Genomic DNA, 24,746 nt, shown 5'->3' with positions numbered 1-24,746 from the left:
GAAAATTACATATTTATAGCTTCATATTATCGACAATGTTTCGATGGAAATAAATCGATTCCCAATATTTGGAATGCGGTCAGGCCCTCAGCTATCAGCCGATGACGACCGTGACGTTCCAATCCGGATACAGCTCGGATGTCGTCAGTTTAATTGTAAATGAATCGGCCGCATGTTCCAAAGTTTTATAAGCCTCTACAACAATGACGATGATAAAGATAAAGCACCAGAAGAAAAAACCACCCGACACTAGATATTCTATTTACGTCAATCATTGATCGTGATCTAAATGTGAAAGGCGCATTATTACGCGTTGGTCATTCAAAGCCACAAAAAGACGCCATCTCGTCGAGCCAGATATTCTAGGCTCAAAAACGTTTAATCGTCAAAAACATCTCCTTGAGCCGATGTCGGAACTTCCTTCTCGACCCGACGTAGACGAAGAAATTCGCCGACGCCGAACATTTCCTCATCAGATCTTTCGCGCCATCCATGTACGCGCCGACGCCGGATAGAACCGAGGCGCTTGGGCCGTATTTAAAAACAAGAAAGTTGTTTACTGTGCCGGACATGAGCAGGGCACGTTTAATCAAATAAATATAGCAAATTATCACTAAAGCGATCGTCAAACTACGTTCGTCTTTATTCCGAGACAGAGTCGTCGATGACGTCATGTGTTTTCTGGTATTTGCGGTAGATTTGAGAGTTTTGATTATGTTCGCCGTTATTACCACGACGGTGGCGGGTGGGACTATATGAAACACCGGCGTGTACACGAATAGCATGTATAAACGATAATTCCGACTTCTATTGAACGCCGTTATTCGTATGGACCATCGTTCGTGCCCGGTACACGGATTCGTCGATCTCTTAGTCCATTTCTGAAAGAACCACGGACAAGAAATGGCCGCCATTAAGATCGTTATTCCTATTGCGTTGTAGCGAGCCCGTTTTAAAGATATTAGCGCACACGCTTTCAGAGGCCACCGTACTACGATCAATCTATCAACGGCTACGATTAGAATTAACAAATCGGCAACACCAGAAAAGTAGAATCTGATCTTCTGCGTGTACGGGTATGTTCGTTTAATGAAGTGGTTGAATTGTAAGGTATGGTCGAGCAGTAACGTGTGACTGTACAGTTTATTATGAAAGTCGAATAACAGATACGACGCGCACATACAAGCGTCTAGAATAGCCAGATATTTCAGATAGAAAATACTTGTATTTTGCCCGTTATCTTTGCGAAGGATCGCGTAGGACAAAACGTTAAGAAAGACGCCGAAAGCGGCGACGCTCGCGACGACCCAGTTCGACGCCTGGTAGAAAGCGTTCACGTGAAACGGTTTGTAATCTGAATGGTGGATGAATTTGCATCTGGGATGCGGTTTGAAGCCGCCGTTTACTGCAGTGACACCGGTGACATCGGTAGCATTGACGGTCAAACTCACGTTTATCTGAACTGCCATTGAAAACCGATTGTGTTTCTTTTGTGCGTAGCTTATCCGATGAAATGAAGTCCCGACGACCGTGGTCGTATTTAAACCCGAACTCACGTTTATCACTCCGTAATAAAGACCTCAATAATGAGCGCTCACAATATGCGCGGATGAGTAGAATCAATTTCTAACAAAACTATTATAGCTACAATTTATATACGTTGAAATCTATATACGTATGGTCAGAACAAATTCTAATCTTTATAGATTTCTTAAGTCGAAATTAATTTTAATTCTTTTTTTGTTATTTGCTTTCCAGATATACGTCATTAGTCATCGGCCAATATCATCGATTATGAGCTCGTATGTTTGGAACGATTATGAACATTAGACATTATGTATATACGCGCATCTTTCAGCAAAATTTCAGCTGAGGCGAAATTATCCTGTCAAATCAGATTTTATTTTCCTTAATCGTAATGTCCACAGCCGAAATCGATATGCAGTCTTGACAAATCTCTGTATTTTATGATCTGGACATTTTTATCACATTTTCGAACTTCCTCCAATCGTACAATGCGGTCGAAATGGACCAAGCCTCCGATAAAACTTAGCTACAACAGCAAACTTTTCTTTTGCAACAGCCACTGCTAGGTCCACCAGTTCTCCGTCCCCTTCTCTCTGTAACCATCACTGAATCATCCTTTACGATTTATCCATTTTGATTAGAGATTTATATTACATTATAGAGCATCATTTTTATCAGTGTGATATTTCCTAGTTAGATATCATAATTAATTTTATATGAATATCAGACTTTTTAGTACATTAACTATTTTAGGAATAAATTCATTCACTCGAAATCGGAGTAGACACGTCTTCGTTTATTATAGAAACTTGACGTGACATCTCATTTGAGTGTGTTATGATTAATGTTAAAGGAAACTGCTTCACCCGAAATTCCGTCTATTAGTGGACCAAATTATTGGGCAAACCTCCACCTTAGCTCGGTTTCTATCCACCAATCGGTTGCCTTGTCCAAGGAGGTGGAGCCAAACCCAAGAAGGTCTATGATCGGTCGTAAATCTGGATCTGTTGTGCTGATAGTTTAGTAGTTTAGATAAATATACGGAAGCTGGAGTTCATGGCTAGTGTTGTTATTCCCAGACAACCTGCGTTGATGCGTACGTCATACATAAACATAAATAGAAGAAATACAAATAAACAAGTCTGAAAGTGACGTATGTGTCTACGTAAGTAAACCTAATATGGTGCGGCCATTGACTCTGTTGAGTGCAAAAATATATTTATAGAAAATTGTGACGTGTGCAGATACGTCATCGCCCATACATGGATGGGAGGAATGTTGTGACGTATGAATACATCACAAGCCATGAATTCCAAGCCATGTGTGGAAGAGGACCTGCACACGTTACAAAAGAGAAAGTAATATAAATAGGGAGGTTTCAGTAAACACGGGAGCTCCGGGGAATGATCTGGATACATCTGGGAAGAAGAAATAAACGAAAGATAACTTAAGAAATTGTTTTGTTATATCTGGGAGCCGTGTAAGAAGTCAAAACCAAGGACTGGGATCTGACCTAAGAGAGTGTCCCTCGCAACATCGACGAGAGGAATTATTACCACAACGCTAGTTGGAGAACCCAACCCGGATTCACAGCACTGGTAGATATACGCGACCATAACATTGGCGGAGAATCCATCACCACAACGGATCATTCTGGTTTTGGACTCACAATAACAAAGAACAACTATTGAATATCATCGTGTTTTGGTCTTATTGAGTAAGTGTATAATTGTATTTTCAGATCAAAGGTCGAAATGTCGGGCTTAACTCAACCTTTCTCCCTTCAATCTGAAAATACAATTATGCACTAACTCTAATATTTATGTGTAAAAGATACAATATTAAAATAATCAACATTTTTGATAAATAAAAGTGTTAATTTAATAAGATATCAATATCTTTTGGAATATATTAAGTGTAAGTAAGGTGTGAGCAAAATGATTTTAGATATTTACTGAAAACATAATAAAATAATTGATTAAAAGTAACGAGTCAATAACGAGTTGATAAAAATATATTTTTTAATACTTTTTACAAAATAAAGGAGAAAAATAATAAATAAATGAGGAGTAAATAACATATGATATTTATAAAATACTTAATGAAATATATGATAATATATGATAATAATTGACTTTACAAAATAAAAAGTTATAATATAACTTGGATTTTAATATAATCATTCTAGAATTCTTAAAGAATTATTAAAGAAAAATAAGAAACTAAGAGAAACGGTAACCACACTCATACGTGGTGAACGGATAATAAGATAAAAACACACTATCTACAGATTAAAAGAATTTAAAAACAAGAATTTATTTATTCGATCTAAAATATTTATAAGACACGACGTTTCGATCTCACCCTAGAGATCATCCTCAGGTGTGAGATATAGGTTACAAACAGGGGAATATATACAGAGGAGAACAGGTTAATTGAGTAAATTGGTGAGTGAGTAAATAATTAGAAAAAAAGAAAATTAGAAATTAACCGAATTCGAAATTGAAATAAAAGAAGCTAATAACTGATTTTCACTTTTTTACATTAAAAACTATATCTCAGCAAAAAAATCTAGTGTATGGAAGACAATATGAAATTGATAATATCATTATGTTTAATCAATTACTATTAAATGAAACATATTTAATTATTGAACTAATAGATACTTTAGATTATGGTATTAGAAATCATAAAATATTTAGTACAGTGTTAAATTCTAAAGGTAATTTCGATGAAAACATAATAGGTATTCTTGAAATTCCTTTTAATGAAACAAAAATTAATATAATACTTTCAAAAGGTGATGATTTGATAAACCTAAAAATTAAAGAATGACATTTAAAATATTTCAATTTTGATGATTAACAAATTATTGATGATGAACATATATAAAATATTGGAATTCAATGTGATTAAAAAAATAGTAAATCTTTTAAAGACATTGCAATTCAATGTAGTTTAAATAATGAATTGAAAAGATGCAATCCTAATAAAAAATGTATTCTTATCGTGGAGGTAAATATTTAAAAGCACATAAATCAAAGCATTATCAAACAATTAAACATAAAAAATATGAAAGGAGTAATGATTCTATATTGAAAATAGATTAAGTTGAAATACTAGATTATATGTTTCAAATATATAAAAGTGAAACATATCAAAAATATCAAAATATTAGAATTAAATCTGAAATACTATCATATGTTTCAAATATATAAAATTTGTATATTAAAATGATAATTAATAAATTATGAAATCATGAAATTATATGTTTCTAATATATACAAGTTTTATGTTAGAATTACAATTAATTAAATTTTAAAAATTAAATCATAAAATTATATGTTTCTAATATATAAAAGTTTAATATTTAAGAATAATTAATGAAATATTACATTCGAATCTTGGTAAATTTCAAATTATGTATTTCAAATATATAACAGTTTGATATTTTAAAATATATATCGAATATTAAATTTGAATCTTAAATCTTAAGCTTATATGTTTCAAATATATTATAAATTAATGATTGAAAAATAATATATGTATATGTTTAAAATTTAGTAGCTGGAGGTTTAATATTGGCTGCATTATATTTTTATAATGAAAATATTTCAAAAGATTTATTAAATCAAAATATAAAATTTACTAAAACATTGTAAAAAATTAAATGGAAACTATCATAAAAAGTTAATATTTCAAAGGAATTACATTGTTAAGAGGTATAGAATCTTGACTTGCAACAAAATCAATTATAATTTCAGATGCAAATATGATTGATAACAATTTTATTGTATCATTTAAATTCAAATTTATTTCTGTTTATTTTAGAATTCAGATATCTATTTTATATTTCACAATGAGATACTAATATCGCAGATTTATATAAACTTTTAATGACAGTATCGTTTATTTTCATTTCATATTACCTCCACAATAACAATACATTTACAAATTATTCTATTAACACTTTTAATATTTTAAAATCTAAATTATTTTACTCACACTTTACTCACACTTTTCATATTGAAAGCTATTAATGACAATTAGGGATGAGAGGGAAGACTTCGAATTGTTGAGAATTCTTTAAGAATTCTTAGTTTCTTAGTTTCTTTGATAATTCTTTAAGAATTCTTGGATGATAAAATCAAAATATAAATCATATTATAACTTTTTGTTTTTTAAAATCATATATTTTTCTATGTTTTCAGTGAAAATCTAAAATTATTTACTCACATTTTTTTCACACTTTTCATATTTCAAAATATTGATATTCTATTGACACTTTTATTTATTGAAAATTTTGATTACTTTAATATTTTTCTATTTTTTCAAATAAATATAAGAGTGTATAATTGTTTTTTTTTTCAGATGGAAGGGAGAACGATTGAGTGAAGCTCGACCTTTCGACCTTTGATCTGAAAATACAATTACACACTTACTTTCTTGGACATTACAGGACGTATCAGGACAATAGCGGACAAAACCTGGGGCCCCAGGTTTTGCCGCCTGAATACATTCGCCGCTTTCGTCAAAAAACGCAATACACAATTTACGCGCAAAATAAAAAAGCGTTTATGTAATAAAAAGAAAAAGCATTAATATATCTCGACAAAAGCGAGGAAATCGCCTCGTTACAACCTCGATTTCCTGCAATGAAATGTTTTAGTAGCTTTTTCCCAGAATATCTGGACTCAAATTTAGTTAATTGTTTTGAAGTACATAGATGAGAAGATTGCTTTAACCACTCGCCCACACCACCCACTTGCTCGTATCAGATGGGTACCGCGAAAACCCTTTAATCCGATGTAGAAAATATATTTTTGCACCTCCCTGCGACAAATCAGTTAAAATGGGTAAAGTATTTTGCCACCTTTTTCGTAATGATAAAATCAAGCATTTTCTTATTGGTAACTTTTTTGCTTCTTGAATGTTCGTCGCTTATTTCTAAATTTACTATGGGCCTGCGTGGTTTTAATGAAGCGTATTTGATAACATGATAAATATCGGTAAATTCCTCTACGTAACAATAGTTTTGTATGTTTGCTTTGTTGTCTTTGTTGTCTTACGTCGCTTGAATCTTGCTTTTCCGAGACTAACCCGATCATTCTTATCTGCCGAAATATTCATTCAACCTCACGACGTTTCACGCCTTTGCAGCAGGACTCGAACCCATTTGCCACTCAAAACTAACAGCTAACGTGGTTATTACGCCTTATCCTATACTGAGCTCCAATATGCCTTCGTAAATTCTTGACTTACATGATATAATCAATTGGATTCGTTGGTGACTATCAACGTTTACCTGAGCTACTTAAAAAAGGAAATCGTTCCATGATTTTACTCTATAAAAATTTCTTAGAAATCTATGATGTTTGGAAAAAACTTTCTAATCTGAATTTGCCGATATAAATCTCGACGACCTTCTCAAAAATATAGAGCTATATCGGTTTTGTATGGAATCGATTCTGCTTTGCCACGCATAACATGAACGCTCGTAATTGGCGTTTATGTACGGGGCATTTAAACGCAAGTTCGAGTATCAATGCGACTACAGTCGTCCGGACTTAGTCTCAAACGGAGAAATTTCGTGAAAAGCGAAAAGGAACTACATCGCCCATCGATAGAGTTTGAGGCGGTGCGGACTGTGACTATGACCCGTCTTGGTGGCTGAATATTCGTGAGCAGACTGTATTCAGGAGCAGACGATCGATGGCAGCTCATATAAATGCGAGTTTGAGCTTCAATGTTACCGTTGTTACCGGTGTCACTGCAGTAATCGGCGGCTTCAAACCGCATCCCAGATGCAAATACATCCACCATTCCGATTACAAACCGTTTCACGTGAACGCTTTCTATCAGGTCGCGAACTGGGTCGTCGCGAGCGTCGCCGCTTTCGGCGTCTTCCTTAACGTTTTGTCCTACGCGATTCTTCGCAAAGATAACGGGAAAAATACGAGTATTTTCTATCTGAAATATCTGGCTATTCTAGACGCTTGTATGTGCGCATCGTATCTGTTATTCGACTTTCAAAATAAACTGTACAGTCATACGTTACTGCTCGACCATACCTTACAATTCAACCACTTAATTAAACGAACATACCCGTACACGCAGAAGATCAGATTCTACTTTTCTGGTGCGGCCGATTTGTTAATTCTAATCATAGCTGTTGATAGATTTATCGTAGTACGTTGGCCTTTGAAAGCGAGCGCGCTAATTTCTTTAAAACGGGCTCGCTACAACGCAATAGGAATAACGATCATAATGGCGGCCATTTCTTGTCCGTGGTTCTTTCAGAAATGGGCTAAGAGATCGACGAATCCGTGTACCGGGCACGAGCGATGGTCCATACGAATAACGGCGTTCAATAGAAGTCGAAATTATCGTTTATATATGCTATTCGTGTACACGCCGGTGTTTCATATAGTCCCATCCGCCACCGTTCTCGTGTTAACGGCAAACATAATCAAAATACTCAAATCTACCACGAATACCCGAAAACACATGACGTCATCGACTATTCTTTCTAGGAATAAAGACGAACGTAGTTTGACGATCGCTTTAGTGATAATCTGCTGTATCTATTTGGTTAAACGTTCCCTACTCATGTCCGGTATGGTAAACAACTATCTTATCTATAAAAACGGTTTGAGGGGCTCGCTTCTATCCGGCATCGGCCATTACATGGACTTCGCGAAAGATCTGACGAGGAAATGTTCGGCGTCGGCGAATTTCTTCGTTTACGTCGCGTCGAGAAAGAAGTTTCGACATCAGCTCAATGAGATGTTATATATAATTAAACGTTTGTAAACCTAAATACCTGGCTAAACGGTCATTTATAGTGGCTTTGAACGTGGCCTAGCTGTGTCCATTTGCACAGTTGTCATTTGTATGAAACCAATCATAATTCTCGCGACAGCCTGCGACGGGTTTATCATAATGCGGTTCAATGGAAAATGTACTGGTTCCACTAGAAACACCGACTAGATAGTACCACACTTGAATTTTACATATTTTGACTTCAGTAAAAGTAGCAGAATTTATCAGATTATCTACCAGTGTTCGTTAAAATGATATGTTCATACAGTAACTAAAACCCTTTTACCTTATCACTTTCATATTTACACCCAAAAAACCAAATTTAAGTACGATCTTCAATGAAACTTTAATGAACTGTAATTCGTCAATCATCTTTGGCATTACCATTCAATACCAGTATCGATACTAATATCAACATCAATATCAATATCAATACCAATATCAGTAATAATATCAGCACCAATACCAATATCAATACCAATATCGATATCGATATGAATACCAATATCAATGTCAATATCAATATCAATGTCAATGACAATATCAATATCACTACCGAGTAATTATGAAAATTATACGGGACACTGCAATGAAAAATGTGATGAATATTACATCAATTTATTCGTCACCCTATAAAACATTGTGTTTATCAACCTCTTTCTTCACGCTAGGAAACCCTGCCACACTAGATCGAGTAGCTGCTACATTCGTTACGTACTAACTAACTGTGCAGCTTAGATGATGTCATTATTAGCCAATTAGATATCCTGTTTATATTAGCATTGGCTCTTCAATGTACCGCTCTTCCGTGAAATGTACCTCAGCGATTGTACAACCAACAATCTGATTGGCGCCGCGAGTTTTCGGACGGTAAACCTGCGCATGTAACTGCGCAACCGGTCTTGTGTGGCAGGGTTTCGTACCGTGGCTATGTCTATCGATGCCATCAGGTTCGAATCCCTGCCGAAGGAGGATGTGTTTTTATTTACCAATACTGTCAAAATAGGATCTCAGTATCGTTCATCATGTTCGTATATCATATCACTTATTCGTGAAATAAAAATTCGGTATCAAAAACGATTTTTGCGAAATTAATTCCCGTATCTTTGGTATTTTTGTTCAGTTGAGATGAGTTGACGATCACTTTTTTATCTTTGCGGCAGGCAGATCAGTTTTTATTTTCTATGGTTTATATTCTGTAGCTCTACTCTAATGGCAGTGACCTTTCATACGCTCCATAGAACAGCGATACAAATCAATCAAAACCTATTTCACAAATAAACAATTTACGACACGCGCTAAACGCGTGTTGGCGCAACCTCAAAGCAAACACGCGCACCGGGATGACATGATACGTTAATCATTACAAAAATGACGCACCCATGGGAATTCATGACTTCGATAAATAAACGAAGGGGGGTAGCGAAGACAAACACGGCCGTCAACTTCCGCCGAGCGCTATCGGTGACGGACTGAATACGCGGTGCCGAGTTACAATTTACACAACTAAAACCGCGTGAATTCATACAAAACGATTCGACACATTGCTAATCGACTTGGCAGGCTGCGGTTGAATGGGCTCGGTAAGGTATATTTTAGACCCACACTATCGACGTTTAATAACGAAAATAAGACCAGTTTCAACTAGTTATCGTTATCAATTTTGGACCTTGTGGGTCATTTTTGTATATAAATGACCCCGATATATTCAAACATGGATATTCTGGGTCATTCACGAGCATATAAATGACCCACTTTATACAAATTCGATGACGATAACTCAGATGAAACTGATATTTCGGGTTAAATCTTCAGGGGTTTTTTATTCTCAAAAACATCTTCAACGATCAGGTCTAGTTTTAGATGATTTGCATCGTTAGTCTTCAATGGCGTTGGTCTCTTATATATATAAACCACATAGACTCGGTCTAATCTTATTTCAATTGATCTCAAAAGGTTTTTTATCACGTCAAATGACTTTTTGAAATCCAGAATATTCGCTAATTCGACATTACACCGAAGTTACATATCGTAGAAACTAATCGGATTGTCAGAGCTGTATTGGAGATATTTTAGATTTCACCGCAGAATCGTGAACGCGAACGAAAAAAATGTCGATCAGAATTTCGCCGTCGGATCTCGTGCTGAAAACCAACGACCACGCAATTACGTTGGACGTTTCCGAGCAGCAGCAACGGTTGCAGCAATCGGAATCTTCGAAGCGCAAAAATGGAGGCGGCATCGGCGCGGGTACGGTCTACACAAAAACGGCGATTTACCCCGTATTTCGACCGATTTTGATCAGCATGCGGATGCTCGGTCTGTACCACGATCGTCACGGGGGATCGTCGGCTATTCGCTGTATAACCGCTAACGAAATCTACTGCGTAATCGCGTGTTTGGCCTGCGGGTGGCTGACGTTAGCTCGTTTCGCTGCCGACACGAAAATCGTCGCGTTCGACCAGTTCACCATGTTTGCCATTTTAGGACTGATCTACTGTTTTTGGGTCGCGTTCAACTTCACGTATTGTTTCGTAATTTGGCGCTGGAAGAAACTAGCACCGTCGCTGATCATCGAATTACAGAGTGTCTTCGAAACGATCAAGTGTAAGGAGGCGTGCTCGTTCGAGAAGGGCGTCGGATGTTCGATTCGGTCGACCACGATAGCTTGGTTGTTCGTACTCTTGAACACGGCCTTCGCGACGTACATAACCATCGAACCGTTCGAAAACGGCACGCTCTCCGGAGGCAACATATTATCACCGGTATTTTGGTTAAAGGACGCGTCGCCCGGATTGAAATGGTTCTTGAGAATCGGCTGCGTTATCATAAACGTGTACATGAGCGCCGGTTGGGTGATGACATCTTTCTTCAATCATCTGTCCGTTCAATGCGCCGTCACCGCATTCCGCAGTTTGAACAGCCGATTCGTCGAAGAGATGACCGATGACCCGCGCACACTGCTTCGCAATCTAGAACAACATCGCAAGGATCACCAGAGATTGTGCCACCTGGTGGCGCATATCGACACTATCCAACAGTTGTATAATTTGAACACGACTATGTGCGGTCTGGTCGGGTTGATGTGCGTCATGTACAACACTATTTGGCATTTTCGATTGTCGTCGGGCGCGTTCGTAATCTTATCGCATATTTATTGGATTCTACTGATGTGCGTTTTAGTTGGAATGACGCTGTTCGATGGAATCACCCTCAATGACAGTGTAAGTACAAAACATCAATAATCTGTTGCAAGCCAATGGTAACCACCGATATCAAGCTATGCTTGCCCGCAACTAGCCTACCCTCGCGTCCATAACATCGTTATGAACGTAATCACCTCGGGGTAAAGTGATACCGGCAGAGCTACTGAAGCGAGGATTCAGCGATAATCCGCCAGGATCGCTAGTGGCACTGGGTTACCGCGTTTCGATTTCTCTATACATAAAAACTAAATTCAACTTTTCTTAGTAGTAAATCAATTGTCAGTGAAATATTTACCAACTGCTGACTGCGTGAGAATGGCAATCTATCCGATGACTCGTTTGATAATTTTCATACTTGGAAGCCTGAAATTCAACTTCAACTTTCTATTTCTATGAACTGAATTTCACTAAGAATGACCCAGTATTTTGTTGCACCCTCTGGTGGTGTCAGCATCCCATTGAGGAGCTCCACATTCCCCTTAAAATGGCGTTCATACAGGTGCCATGCTGTAGGATGGGTCCACATCGCGCCATCGGAATGACAATGTTGTGTTCCCACATCCAACGCAGAGGAATAAAACCTAGATGGGACAATCTAACTGCTCATTATATGTTTGTAAGAACCTTGTCCATGAATACTGCAACATTACGTCACGGAAGGGTGGTAATGGCTGCCGTATTGGTATGTCAGATTACTAAGCAATTTTTACTCGTAGCCTGAAATAAAAGATAGACTTTCAAAATGGTTAAGTTAGTTTCATAGAATGAACGTTGATTGTTTCGTTTATCTTCTCAATTATCTGCGATTTAGATAACATAATCATACTATTCTTTGCATAAATTCATACAAATTCCCGCCCACGAGCTCTTTATTATATCCCTATATGAATCATTAGATTAAACGTCGTTTCTGGTTTCTATTTTTCAAGGCGCACGATCTGGTCGAGTCGATTCACGATCTGAATCTAAATTCGAATGAACATCTTTCGACCATGCAAGTTTTACAGGTAAGCATTGCACGATGGACTCAAGAGAAAGAGAGAAAGAGGGGGAGAGGAGGAGAGGGAAGGAGGGAGGGAACATGCATACATGCATACATACGTACGTGCGCGCACGCACGCACGCACGCACGCACACACACACACACACACACACACACACATACATACATACATGCATGCATAGTTTGACGTCCACTTATCATTAACAATGTTATGTATGGATTGAATACGTTTTTGTATATACGTCATTTCTATTCGTCAGTTTACAACTTTTGTCGCCCGGTTACAAGGCCCACCGATTGGCGTCACTGCCTGGAAATTCTTCGTCATCAATAGGGATACGTTCTTGACGGTAGGTTATACGAATAACTTAGGAACCTAACACAGCTTCGATTTGAAAGCAAATTGGCGGAATTATTTCCTCAAAAATTGTACGCGTATAGGACGAGCTATACATTATAACCGCTGGACAAGTAGACTAGTTATGTTGGTCTAATGGGGCGAATTCCTTTACAACTGTCTGAGAACCACCGGATAATTTTCACCAAGGGAATGAAATAAAGTCATAAAAGCATTGTGGAGAACGTTTGTCTTATCAGTTTATGGACTGGTTGCTTTTCAAATTCCATAACTAAAAGATAGATTTAGACTAATGGTTGCCTGTATAATCACTTAAATACTATGTTGGGTGTTTTCATAACCGCATGATCGATTAAAGAGTGAACTTGGAGGCATTCGGTGGTCACCGTATTTGTATTTGAGTACGCTCCTCATCGGCGTGCTTGTTTTCTACGCACGAGACCGGGGTTCGAGCCCCGGTGAGTGCACGTAGTTTTACTTACACTTCTATATATCGTTAATCTTACCGTAGTTCCTGTTTTCCTCATTTCCAGTTGACCGGTATGTTCCTGACGTACTTCATCATTATCATACAGTTCGACGCGACGGTTACAAGTCAATCCGCAACAGCGCAAGGAAACAGCAGTGTATCCGACTGAGTCGCTATTTAGGTAATTGTCTGGTTTGCTACATGCAGTCTACCACAAGTGCCGCGATAACCTCCAATGGTCGTTTGACGTTCTATTTACCGGTGTTTTTGAATACCACGGCACGGGGTTCAGTAAGCGAAACGACCGTTCAGCCTTAACTAAGCCTCGCACAATAACGACCGTAGTATAGAAACATTCGGCTGATTTCAGGGCTAGACTGGCAGGAATATCACAAAGTGACGGGCTGAGTTTGAACCCTCTGCATCAAACAACATAGACGTACTATGTAGCATATGAATATTGGGGCGGGCAGAGAAATTATTATTATGCTTTCAAAGCCTTTAAAAAACGATATAACGATTCTTTCTATAGGTCCTAACAAAACTCTGCTAGGCCTGTAACAAAATCCTCGTTAGTGCCGAGTGAACGATTCTACATTAAACGTCTATCGGATGTAACAATTGTATTTCATAAGACTAGACAATTATGTTGCACGACGGTTTCGTTATATACAATTAAAGTGTGATTTTGACCATTGGTTCTCAGAATTTTGGTGCAATTGAAATACAGACTAATTTTTCAAAACGGGCACGAGCCGATACTAAAAAGGCACGGGAAACTCGTAGGGAAGGGGGACATTCCTGCTTAACTGGACTGCGTCACAGAGATTTTAGATTCATCCGTTTTTCGTTACTTACTTAACGCTAACTCAAGTTGTCAGTTACGCGCGATAGCGATAGTATAGTTTTATTAAATTCTTTTTTATAAATATCAAATATAGATGATAATAATAATAATAATAATATTAGTAATAATGATGTAATGTATAAGATGATGTAATACGATATAATATATGGTATATAATGTATTATACTAACAATATCAACTAATATTTTTTCAAGAGCAGCTCGGATACTGTAGTAGAAAAGGATCCTCGCTACCTTCAGAAAAATGACGAAACAAATTCTAAAAAAAAACCCAAAACAAAAAACTTATAACATAATTCAACAGTCTTTACCACAAAGATTTCATTTCACGAAAAACTATTCAATATAATCTAAATATCCCGAATATCTAATAAACTGTTTTTGTAGAGATTTGACCTATGACTTTTAAACAGTAGTTTTCCGATTATTTTATTCAGCCGGCAAAAGGTTTTACCGTTTTTCAGCGCGGCCTTCTATCTACATCATTAATTATCTACGGTTCATTTTCTTTTAAGTTTTCCCTTTTTCGCAGATAATGTATGCAATTAATACACAACAACGAACTAAACATTTTCGAAGAAAGGTCGAATCTTGATTTATATCAGTTTGTAATATATGTCAATATACAATCAGTTTGTTATATATGTCAATATACAATTATAAATATCACTTGATATATTCACATGCAATAGCGATAGAAATACTAATACATCACATATTTGGCGTTCGGTACCGGGCAAATTATATATTTACAATTCAAGCTCAAGCGACCGTCGATAAACATGCGATTAAAAATCCTTTAGTACTACAAGAAAATATTTTTAGGCGAGCAAAATATTGTTCATTTGTATCCTTTAACGAAAAAAAGGAAACGATGTAATGTTTCAGTTTACAACGTTGACGTTATGTACGTTATTCAGAAGTCGGTCAGCGGCCTGGGGTTAAATTTTGCTCAGTTGCTCGATAGCATATTCCCGATGCAAACCACGAATCAAAGCCGTTCTATGGAGGTCAATCTCCTTTCTCTCAAAGCTGTGGTCAGGGCAACGTAATGAATTCCTCGCGAACCCCTTACATCCGTGGAACAACTACAACGGATACGAAGCTAATTGAAGTAATCCTTCACAGGTGTGGTGAGGAGGTGGTGAATTCCCCTCACGATTTGTGTAGGAGTGAGTGGCCTTGAACAGACACATAGGTGTCTAGGTGAACTACCCTCACAACGAAGAGTGTGGGACTAAAGTAGGCATCTGGGATCTTAAAGAACACCCTCACAGCAGTGTTGGGAGTGAGTAACTTGAACAGACAGTCAAATGGTTTCTTGGTGAGCCCCTCGCAGCTGTGGTGGGAGATGAGCATAATTTATTCGCAGTTTGTTGGTGAACTTAGTACCCTCACAATTCAGGCCTCAATATCGCGGGCGGGTTCTAATCGAAATCCAATAGATTCTTAACACCCAAAAGCGAAACCGACCTCGTCACAGCGAAAGCGAAAATATTGCAAAGGATACTCGAAAAAAAGCGAAATTAAAACTAAAGGATTTAAAATCGATGCTTGAACGCTATTTCTATCTCTGGTTAAAGTACTAATAAAATTGTCAAAACGCTGTTTTCTAGATCAGCGTTGTTCACATTAATTTAACACTACTGGGAAGACAGCGCGACACTGTTTCACAGTCCCGATACGAAGTATAGCTCAAACCAGTTTTCATTTAGCTTTTGCAAGTACAGCCGAAAAGCTACGTAAGGCTAGGTTTAACTGTAGACTGTAGCAACGTGAATCAGAGAATAAAAAAGGGCGACAACATTCTATGGTAGAATATCAAAATTGCATATATAAATCAACTACGTCAGTGATCGGGATCTTCTACAAATTCTGGTATTTCATACAAGGCGATTCAGCACATTTATGATTGATGTTAAAAGTTTTATGAGGAGAATCTCTAATAAAACACCGAACTGGCTAGAATTCGCGATTTCAGCTTGCCGACTTTGCTTTTGAACAGTTTCTCCTCTTCTTCGAACAGCTCCTTGTTGTCGTCGATTCTGATTTTCGCTTTGATCAGACCGCGCCGGATCGCCTCGCTGATGCCGATTTTCTCTTTGGTGACGTTGTTCACGTAGACGTCCTCGTCCATGTCAAGCAGCCCGAGGCGGATGGCTTCGTCGAACGACACCTGTGGCGATACCAAGCGGTGGAAATAAATGCTTAATGTTTGATTAGAGGAAAATTTCATTAGACCGGTTTTTGAACCAAATTGTCCAAACAAAAAGTTAAAGATGTTACCCCATGAACTACCAAAAGTCACAATGTGCATGATGCAGTAATAAGACATGACATTGACATAACATTAACATAAATTGACATAAAATTAACACATAGATTAACATAAACCACCGAAAAATTTGTCTACTCGAAATTCAATATTGAAATGTTAAAGCTGTGGGATTTAAAGTCTTATGTTGGCCCATGTTAGGTAGACATTGATTAACTATTGTGCATTAATCAAAAGGTATTGTGTGCGTCGGTGTGCACTACGTCATCGATATTGGCGTTAGGAAAATAGCAATTACAATTATAAATTCTGGCGTTCATTTTGTAATGAAATGTATTTCATGGCTATTAGATCATTCTATTCAACGAGTTCTTGTGTTATTTGATAATGAATTTCGAGTCGTTGTGCCGCCCTACGTCATCAATATTAGGGCTAGCTCGGTAAGACTGGTACCCGGGCAATTCAATTCAATTAAGTCGATATATTATTCGAATTCAAAATAACTTCATGGACCCTAGATAATATATCATATTCATAACATTAGGCAATATATAAAGTAAAAACATATTTTATTCTTCTATGTCAATAGATTTTAAAGTTTTGATTTTTCGTTTTGTTTTTCAAGTCACCTTTTGTTTTTTACGCTGGTCGACTACTCCATGGACGGAATACGTTCTGGTGACGGACTGCGACTCTCCCGGGTCGGTGTCGTCGTATTCGACCTCCAGTAAACCTAAATCGATCGCTTCGGAAAGCGGAATTTCCGCCTTCTCTTCTTTGTCATAATATCTGCAACAATTGGTGAAAAGAAAACGATGTTGATTTCATTGAACTTCTGTATCTGTATTCGAAAGCGCGTGTCGGCGAAGTTCGGGCCTTTTCAAATACTTGGAGTACGGATTCATGAGAAATACAATAGAAGGGCAAAAGGAAAGTGAAAAATGGGGAAGTATAAATTAATTACAGGCTTTTTAATGATAAGAAACCCGGCAAGAACGGATATCAAATTTGAAAATTTTTGAACGTATGCGGAACAAATAAGATTGCTGAAAATGTTGATCAATTCATTAATGGGACAAACACCAAAAAGTGGCTTTTTGCAAATCATGAAATCGAAAATCGAGGTGGAAATACTAAGAATCAAACTTTAAGTTGAAAGATATTGATGAAATCGGAGCGATAGAATGCAAAAAATGTTCCTGGCTCGTTCGCAGGCGGCGGATCCGTACTTCGAGTAACGTGAAAAGGCTCAAAAGTGCTGTTGGAAGCAATTTCGTCACTGCGCGGCCCATATAGAGACTTATAAAGCAACGGGCTGTGACCTTAACGACCAGCAAGGAAAAAACATGCACCATAAAAAAACGTGGTATAACGTGTAAAAAACATAAACTATCTAAAATCTCGCTTTATGGAAATTCGTGCACTGGACTTGCAACAAATTGCTGGAGTGCAATCAGACGGTGCAAGATACACAGAATATGGACGATTTTTTCAGCAAATGCTGGAAAGAAACGAACTTATGGAATCCGATAGATAGAGCCTTCGAATACCGTTGATAAAACACTGTATCCGTGTTGTGACGGTCCCACGATAATAACGATCACAAATCATGTGAAGTCATATAAAGTCGAAACATCGAATAAACTACTAATCAAGGAACTACTTTCGGACTTATCAATAGTTTTTCGTTATTATTGTGGGATTATCTGTATACAACGTATTGACAACGACCTTCCGAGGATAGAGTACCTCGGCTGCTACCGGGAGAGTAATGTGCATCTTTGGATACACCGGTTTACATCAGGCGCAATGGACCACCGTTCCAAAGAGAACCTGAAAATGGTGTACCCCGCTTTACTAACGGCCATCATCAGGTATATAATGCATTTCCAGGTGCAGGTACGAGGGGTTACACCGATGTACCTGATATCCCTTCGACTGTATCAGGTACACTGCGCTTGTTCAAGTGCCATGCAAGAATTCATTCATCGCTATTCCATAATTTCGACTTTCTTGTTCGACTATTGGATTTGATGATATTTATAAGAAATCAAAAAGCACGTTGCATTCTAGTGCTCGGGTGTATTTACATAAAATAATGCAGTGCCCAGTACGCGTTCGGTTCATTTTTTTACTCAAAACCATGTGATTGAGAAAAAAAAACAAACATATATAACATGCTATAGTACGAGTTCGATTTTCGGGAGTTCGCAAAAAGTATAAGAAAAATGATTTGCGTGCAATTGTAAAAAAGGAGAATAATTCTGCCGTACAACATGCTACGTGTAGTTTACTAGGAAATGCAACTCAGGGACCAATTGCACAGTCAAAGCTTTATAGATCTACTACTAAGACCATCTTCAATAATCAAGTTGAATTCATGTTCAATACCAATGAAAAAGCATAAACCAGTCTCGGCTAATTTCGGTTCTAAAAACGATCTAACATAAGACCAGTCTATAAGCCTATGACCAAGCAAAGAACTCAAGACCAGCCTAAGCCTATTTTGCTTCTACGGCCAATTAACTAACTGATGGATTGCTTTCTGACAATTTTCGATTAAAGACGCAATTCCGCAACTGGGCTTAACGAAAATTGATTTTAGGGTTCGAGTTTCTGCTGCAGAATTTGGAAAAGTTTGTCCGATCGTTATCTATAAGATATGCAGTAAACCGCATTTAATCCGGATCGATTTGTCCACGCAAATTCTTTTGACGAATACTATATCGTGCACAAGGTTCTTACAGATCAGGGAGTCCGAAATCCCCAGACCCTCGACCAGAAATACCCAGATTTTACATAAGGCATCCTCAGTGGGGCAGCCTCTTATCAAGTGATTCCCTGTGCCATTCGACACCAGAGCAAGAACAACTTAACACCAAAATATCAGATTCCATGACACTTTCCAAGAGAAGAGTCGCATGAAGATATACTGAACTACAGTCGCCTAGATCTTTTAAAAACCAAGTGAATCTTGTGCGAATATATATTCTTTTGTTGGTGTGAGGCTCTGGACTGTTTGGATAAGATGGAAGTCCGGATCAATGATGCGTGATTACTGTAACTGATCTTGCATATAGAAAGTGGAGGTGCAAAACATTGATACTTGTTTTTCAAAAAAGTTACCTGAGCTCGTGACTGGGTCTGTATAATACGTGCAATAAAGAAATCAATATCAAACTGACCGTTTTTTCAAATTTGAAGTTTCAACTGACATTAGCTACATCTTTTTAATTTCATTACTTTTGAATTGCTATTCATTGAATAATTGAAATCAACAAAAGATATATTCAAAATTTGATTACGTATCTTTCGCAATTTGAGTACAGATAAGATAATGGTAATCATTAAGCGATATTCTGACAAATTGCTTTACTTACTTGCCGGTGTCAAGGTCGAGGATGCCTCGTTTCTTAGCCTCGTCGATGGAGACGAATTCGTCCGTTTCGGTGTCCATAACGCGTTTGATTGTGTACTGCTTTCTTTGTCGTGTGGTGGTAACCGTCAATACGCCTATGAAATTAACATCAACATCGCTACAATGAGTGAAATATTCCCGGGGATTTTAAACTAGATTAGCGATATATTCAAAGGGGGCAGATTTATTTGGTGTAAATCATAGAGGCTAGATTTGAATTGAGTAATATTTGATAAACATTCAATAATCGGCATAGATATAACTAACAAAACACAAGCGTGGAACTAAATTGAGAGTCACATTAAATCCGCACAAGTGTGGAACTGGGTTCAGATTCAAATTAAACCCACAAAACTTTGGAACTGGATCCAAAGTCAAATTAGACCCACACAACCATGGAACTGGTTCTAGAGTCAAATTAGACCCACACAGCTGCGGAACTGGATTCAGATGCAAGAAAAACCTACTAAACTGTGCATCTCGATCACGAGTCAAATTAATTTGTGTCAAATTAAACTGTGGAACTGAATTCGGAGTCAAGTTGACCCCCAACTGTGGAACTGAATTCGTACTAACCGTAAGAAGTTTTCTCCTCAGCCGACGTTTCGCTAGTTTTCAGTTCCATGATGATCAGTCGTTCGTTCATCGCCTGCGGAATCGGTTTCGAACGTCGCGTCAACGGATTGTAGTAGATACCCTCACTCATGCGCAGTATGCCCTTCTTCGTCGCTTCATCGAAACCGATTTCCTTGCCGCTTCTCGGATCGACAACGGCGCTGATAACCCACACCTGAAGAGATTAAATGCGATTATTGAAATTAAAAGAAGTGAGATGCCGATTCTTGTTCGTCTTAGCGACCAGCGGGGTCAGATTTTGGGTCAGGTCATCAGCGGGGTCAGATCATCGCTAATTCGAAATCATTTCATTTAAATTAATTATTTGAAACGTCTCAAATGCCCCAGTTCAACAGCTCGTGTGCTGATATCGTCCTTTTCTGACTGCGAACTCGGAGGCAAATTGAACTCAAAAACTGCACCGAGATTTTTTTTTAGTTTTCCGTTAAAACGCGTTTAGTTCAAGAAAGAAAGAAACAAATCCATCTAAAAATAAAATTCGAGAAGACGTATCAAAACCTGTATATCCAGTTTTCTGGTATGACGATGAAACGAAACTTTTGTTAGAACGTTATTTCACCATAAACAACGAGAAACCGTCGAAAATAACAATTTGAAATCTTACTCGGGCTAAGTTTTACGAGAAAGGTCTATTCACAGTAATATAGCAAAAGCCCATTATAACGACACTATTGCGACCAATGAAAAGTATGGCATTAAAACGAATTAGGCAGCGTTATAAATAATGGTATTTCCATTGGATTTGCATTAGATTGAGCGAATGCCTTCCCTCGAAAATGTTGGTGTTCGGAGTGAGCAATGGTATTTAAGAGTTATCACGGACATTGACTGTGTTTGGTGTTTTGATATTTTTGTCACTTCACTTTTCACAACCCTTGCTCAAACGTTGAAAAACTTTGCCCGAGGTTTGTTTTACACTTTTCTTCTGTTAAAAGAAAAAAGAACGAGAACTCATTGTTACCACGTAGTACAAACACATTCATAATTCGTTATTGAATACATCAGTTAGCTCCACGAAAAATCACACCAAAGTTTTTACCGTTTTCTCGGAAGAAGAACTACACTCAATCGGTTCAGACATGTCCATCCGTTCCTAAAAACCCCAGCGAAAGCAAAAGCGACATTTGAAGGTAAATAAATAAGCAGGGGCATGCTGCGAAAATGGGATGAACAAGATATGCCGTAAGCAGGATACAGCGATAAAATTTCATATTTCATCTTAAAATGTAGAGTGCGAGACCACACTGATAGCAGAACTCAATCTAAACCGACGCTTCCAACGATGTTTGGAATCTTACCGTCTCAACAGTCACCGCCGCCGAGGCGAAATCCTCCGTCGTCTCGTCAACCGCCGTCTCAAGGTTATCGGCGTTAGGCGCGGCTTCCGAAAGCGCAAGCTCATCGGCGTTGATCTCCTCTTCATAAATCTGATCGGTAATCTCGTCTTCCCCTAGTAACGTTTCCGACGATTCGTTCAATTCGTCGGCCGTGTAAAGGGCGTTCGACGTGTCGTCCTCGTCAGCGGTGAAATACAGTGACGACGTCGGCGAAAGCATCTCGTCTCTATTCGCCGCTTTAGTCGCCTCCGTATCGATCACCAACTGATCGTTTTGTAGGCGACTAAGTTCATCTTCGTGCTTGTTATCTTCTGTATATTCTAAAACGTGACTCGACGTCCAATCGACATCAGCCCTATCGCCGGCAGCCGAGATAGATTCCCGGGGCGGTGATACGAGGACAGATTCGGACCTTTCTTCGCCATCGGAACCATTCAAAACATCGAAATCGAAATAATAGGTATCCAATGCCGTATTTATCGGTTCAGGTTCTGACGCGACGATATCATCTTTGCCGATGACATCTTCAATTGGTGCTTGGAAGAAGGCTTCTGTTTTCTCTTCGGTAACCGGAACGATAGACGATTCTTCAACGTCGGTTACATCAACGTCGTTTGAGCGGTTGAATTCTTCAACCGGTTCTTGGAAAAAGGCTTCGGTCTTTGTTTCACAAATTGGCACTATTTGTATCTCGGAATTACCGGCTTCTACCGTTGTATCGGCGTCCGGTGAGACATAATTTACGTTGTCGAATGATAAGCCAGTACCATCCGGCAAGTGCGTTTCTTTTGGGTCGGTTTTTCCGTTCGTAGTACTAAGCAAGTCTTCAACTTTTTCCAAGACTCCGGGATTCGTTGAAGTATGCACATCAGCCGATGCAGTTACGTCGGGAAGTAACGACGTTTTCGCGCACTCCAGCTCTTGATGCGATTTGTCCTTGTTTGACAATGACTGGCTATTGGACATCAATACATCTGGAAGCGGTAACTCAATGGCCATAACCGATCGAGTATCCTGTGTTTTAACGGTGTTATCCGGTGACGTCGTGTTGAGTTTTTCATTCGCTTCTGTTCGTTTCGAATCGGGCGTGGTTTTAGACTTTCTCGGTAATTTAGGGGTTAGCGTTTTCTTAATCTTTCGAAGAGCTTTCTTCGTCGACTGAAACGCGCCGTCGGCTGAGGATGTGTTGTCAACTGCGTTCGTTACCTCATCCTCGAAGATTTCCTCAAATGAATGATTCAGTTCGTCATCGCTCAGCTCCGCCACAACATCAGTCGATTCGACATTTTTTACGAGAGGAGCCTTACCTTTGGAGCCTGGTCGTTTGGCGATGGTGAATTTATCTTTTATTTTGTCGAAAACCGAAGGATCAGAAGAGTGCGACGGAGCTACGTTGGTGGCTTGTATCGATTCGTCTTCAATCGGCAGTTCTTCGTCGATTTCGAAATTGGGCTCGAAATTAACCGTGTTGTACTGAGTGTTGAAATCGCCGCTGTAATCAAAATCGTTTCCGAAATCGGGTAACGTTTCAACCTTATTAGTTACTGTACCAGTGACTATAATCGGGTCGTCCGCTCGGGACATTCTCAACTGATAATCGTCCAATATCAGCGGGTCGGGCTCGTTTCTGTTTGACCAATTACCAGAAGAATGTATAGTTTTCGAAATTCCTCGATCGCTTTCGTCCCGCGCTACTTCACAGGAATCGAATGCAGCCATGAATTCTATGACGTTGTCGTCGAATCTCCGAGGCGCCATGCTCTCAGTTGCCGTTATCCTTTCGACGACCACTTCATCGGAATTAACCTCATCTGAATCGGAGGCGAAAACATTTTTGACTTTTTGTAGGAAGTTTTCAGCTTTGGCAGTTTTATTGACGGGGCTAGCGTCCTCGAATTGCGCAGATTTAACGGTCGTAGTCTGGTCGAACTTACCGCTGGAATCGGGTGAAAATCTTTGCTTGACCATTTGGATGATCGATTTTGATTGTACCGCTGCCTCTTCCACGCGATCGACGGCGATTTCATCGTAAAACGGATTCTGAACAGATAGTTCACTTTCCGGTTCGCTTGTCCCCTCAGGAGTATAAACGATGCTTTTCGGTTCATGCGTTAAAGCATTTTTAGCTTTCCCCAGGAACGAATTAGATTTATTCGATTCACCGTCGATATCGGCTATTTCAACCTTTTTATCACCAAGACCGAAACGCGGCAATTTTATACCAAAACCTAAATCACCTACATCTGAAGTGGATTCGGTCTTCTCCATGTCCATCAGCCTGTCAGTAGTACGCGAACTAGAGAACTTTGGTAATTCAACACTTGTTTCGCTGTGTTTCAATTCAATCTTAGGAATTTCTTCTTCGATTTCTGTACTTTCGGTCATAACCAAATCAGTATCTAGGTCACCAGATTTGCTAACGCGGCCAAAACGTGGACCTTTGAATTTTGGGAACTTAAAGCCAAATCCAAAACCACCTTTTTCAGATTTGTCATATTTGCCTTCTTCCGTTGTGTCGTCATTTGTATCTGGTGCGGTTTCAGTCACATCCATTTCCATCAACTTGTCAGTAGTATGAGAACTAGCGAACTTGGGTAATTCAACACTTGTTTCCGGCTGCTGAAATTCAATCTCAGAGATCTTTCCATCTTTATCAATACCTTCAGTTTTAACTTCATCAGGATCTAGGTCATCAGATTTGTCACCTTTACCAAAACGTGGGCCTTTGAACTTTGGGAACTTGATTCCAAATCCAAAACCGACTTTTTTAGAATTGGCTTTATTCATGTCGTCACTTGTATCTGGCGCGGTTTCGGTCTCGTCCTTCT

At 38.5% G+C, this 24,746-nt stretch overlaps 3 protein-coding genes across 4 annotated transcripts in view; 1 reads left to right on the top strand and 2 right to left on the bottom strand.

The window, feature by feature from the left end:
* Positions 1-368: 368 nt before the first annotated feature.
* On the bottom strand, positions 369-1,469 carry LOC141910489 (FMRFamide receptor-like). The gene has a single exon (XM_074801181.1). It carries the CDS (start codon positions 1,467-1,469, stop codon positions 369-371), a length of 1,101 nt encoding a protein of 366 aa, XP_074657282.1.
* Positions 1,470-7,239: 5,770 nt separating this feature from the next.
* Positions 7,240-8,340, top strand: LOC141910488 (FMRFamide receptor-like). Its single transcript, XM_074801180.1, has one exon. The coding sequence runs from the start codon at positions 7,240-7,242 to the stop codon at positions 8,338-8,340; it is 1,101 nt and encodes a 366-aa protein (XP_074657281.1).
* Positions 8,341-14,369: 6,029 nt separating this feature from the next.
* LOC141911032 (uncharacterized) overlaps positions 14,370-24,746 on the bottom strand; it is a 43,820-nt gene continuing 33,443 nt past the window's right edge. Inside the window, exons 16-20 of one of the 2 annotated variants that reach the window (XM_074801978.1) lie at positions 20,522-20,735; positions 19,908-20,040; positions 19,654-19,671; positions 17,157-17,316; positions 14,370-16,428 (exon numbers count right to left, since the gene is read on the bottom strand). In XM_074801978.1, coding sequence (XP_074658079.1) covers positions 16,195-16,428; positions 17,157-17,316; positions 19,654-19,671; positions 19,908-20,040; positions 20,522-20,735 — 759 coding nt within the window. In that variant the 3' untranslated portion in view covers positions 14,370-16,194. The remainder of the gene's footprint in view (positions 16,429-17,156; positions 17,317-19,653; positions 19,672-19,907; positions 20,041-20,521; positions 20,736-24,746) is intronic. The other variant, XM_074801979.1, reaches the window with a different exon arrangement.

The sequence above is a fragment of the Tubulanus polymorphus genome, chromosome 9, assembly GCF_964204645.1.
Source record: "Tubulanus polymorphus chromosome 9, tnTubPoly1.2, whole genome shotgun sequence".
Classification (NCBI taxonomy): domain Eukaryota; kingdom Metazoa; phylum Nemertea; class Palaeonemertea; order Tubulaniformes; family Tubulanidae; genus Tubulanus; species Tubulanus polymorphus.
This window is presented reverse-complemented; position numbering and strand designations above follow the sequence as displayed.

Excerpts from the sequence above, each read along its gene's own strand:
- LOC141910489 (XM_074801181.1), bottom strand. The coding sequence starts at position 1,469 with ATGGCAGTTCAGATAAACGTGAGTTTGACCGTCAATGCTACCGATGTC.
- LOC141910488 (XM_074801180.1), top strand. The coding sequence starts at position 7,240 with ATGGCAGCTCATATAAATGCGAGTTTGAGCTTCAATGTTACCGTTGTT.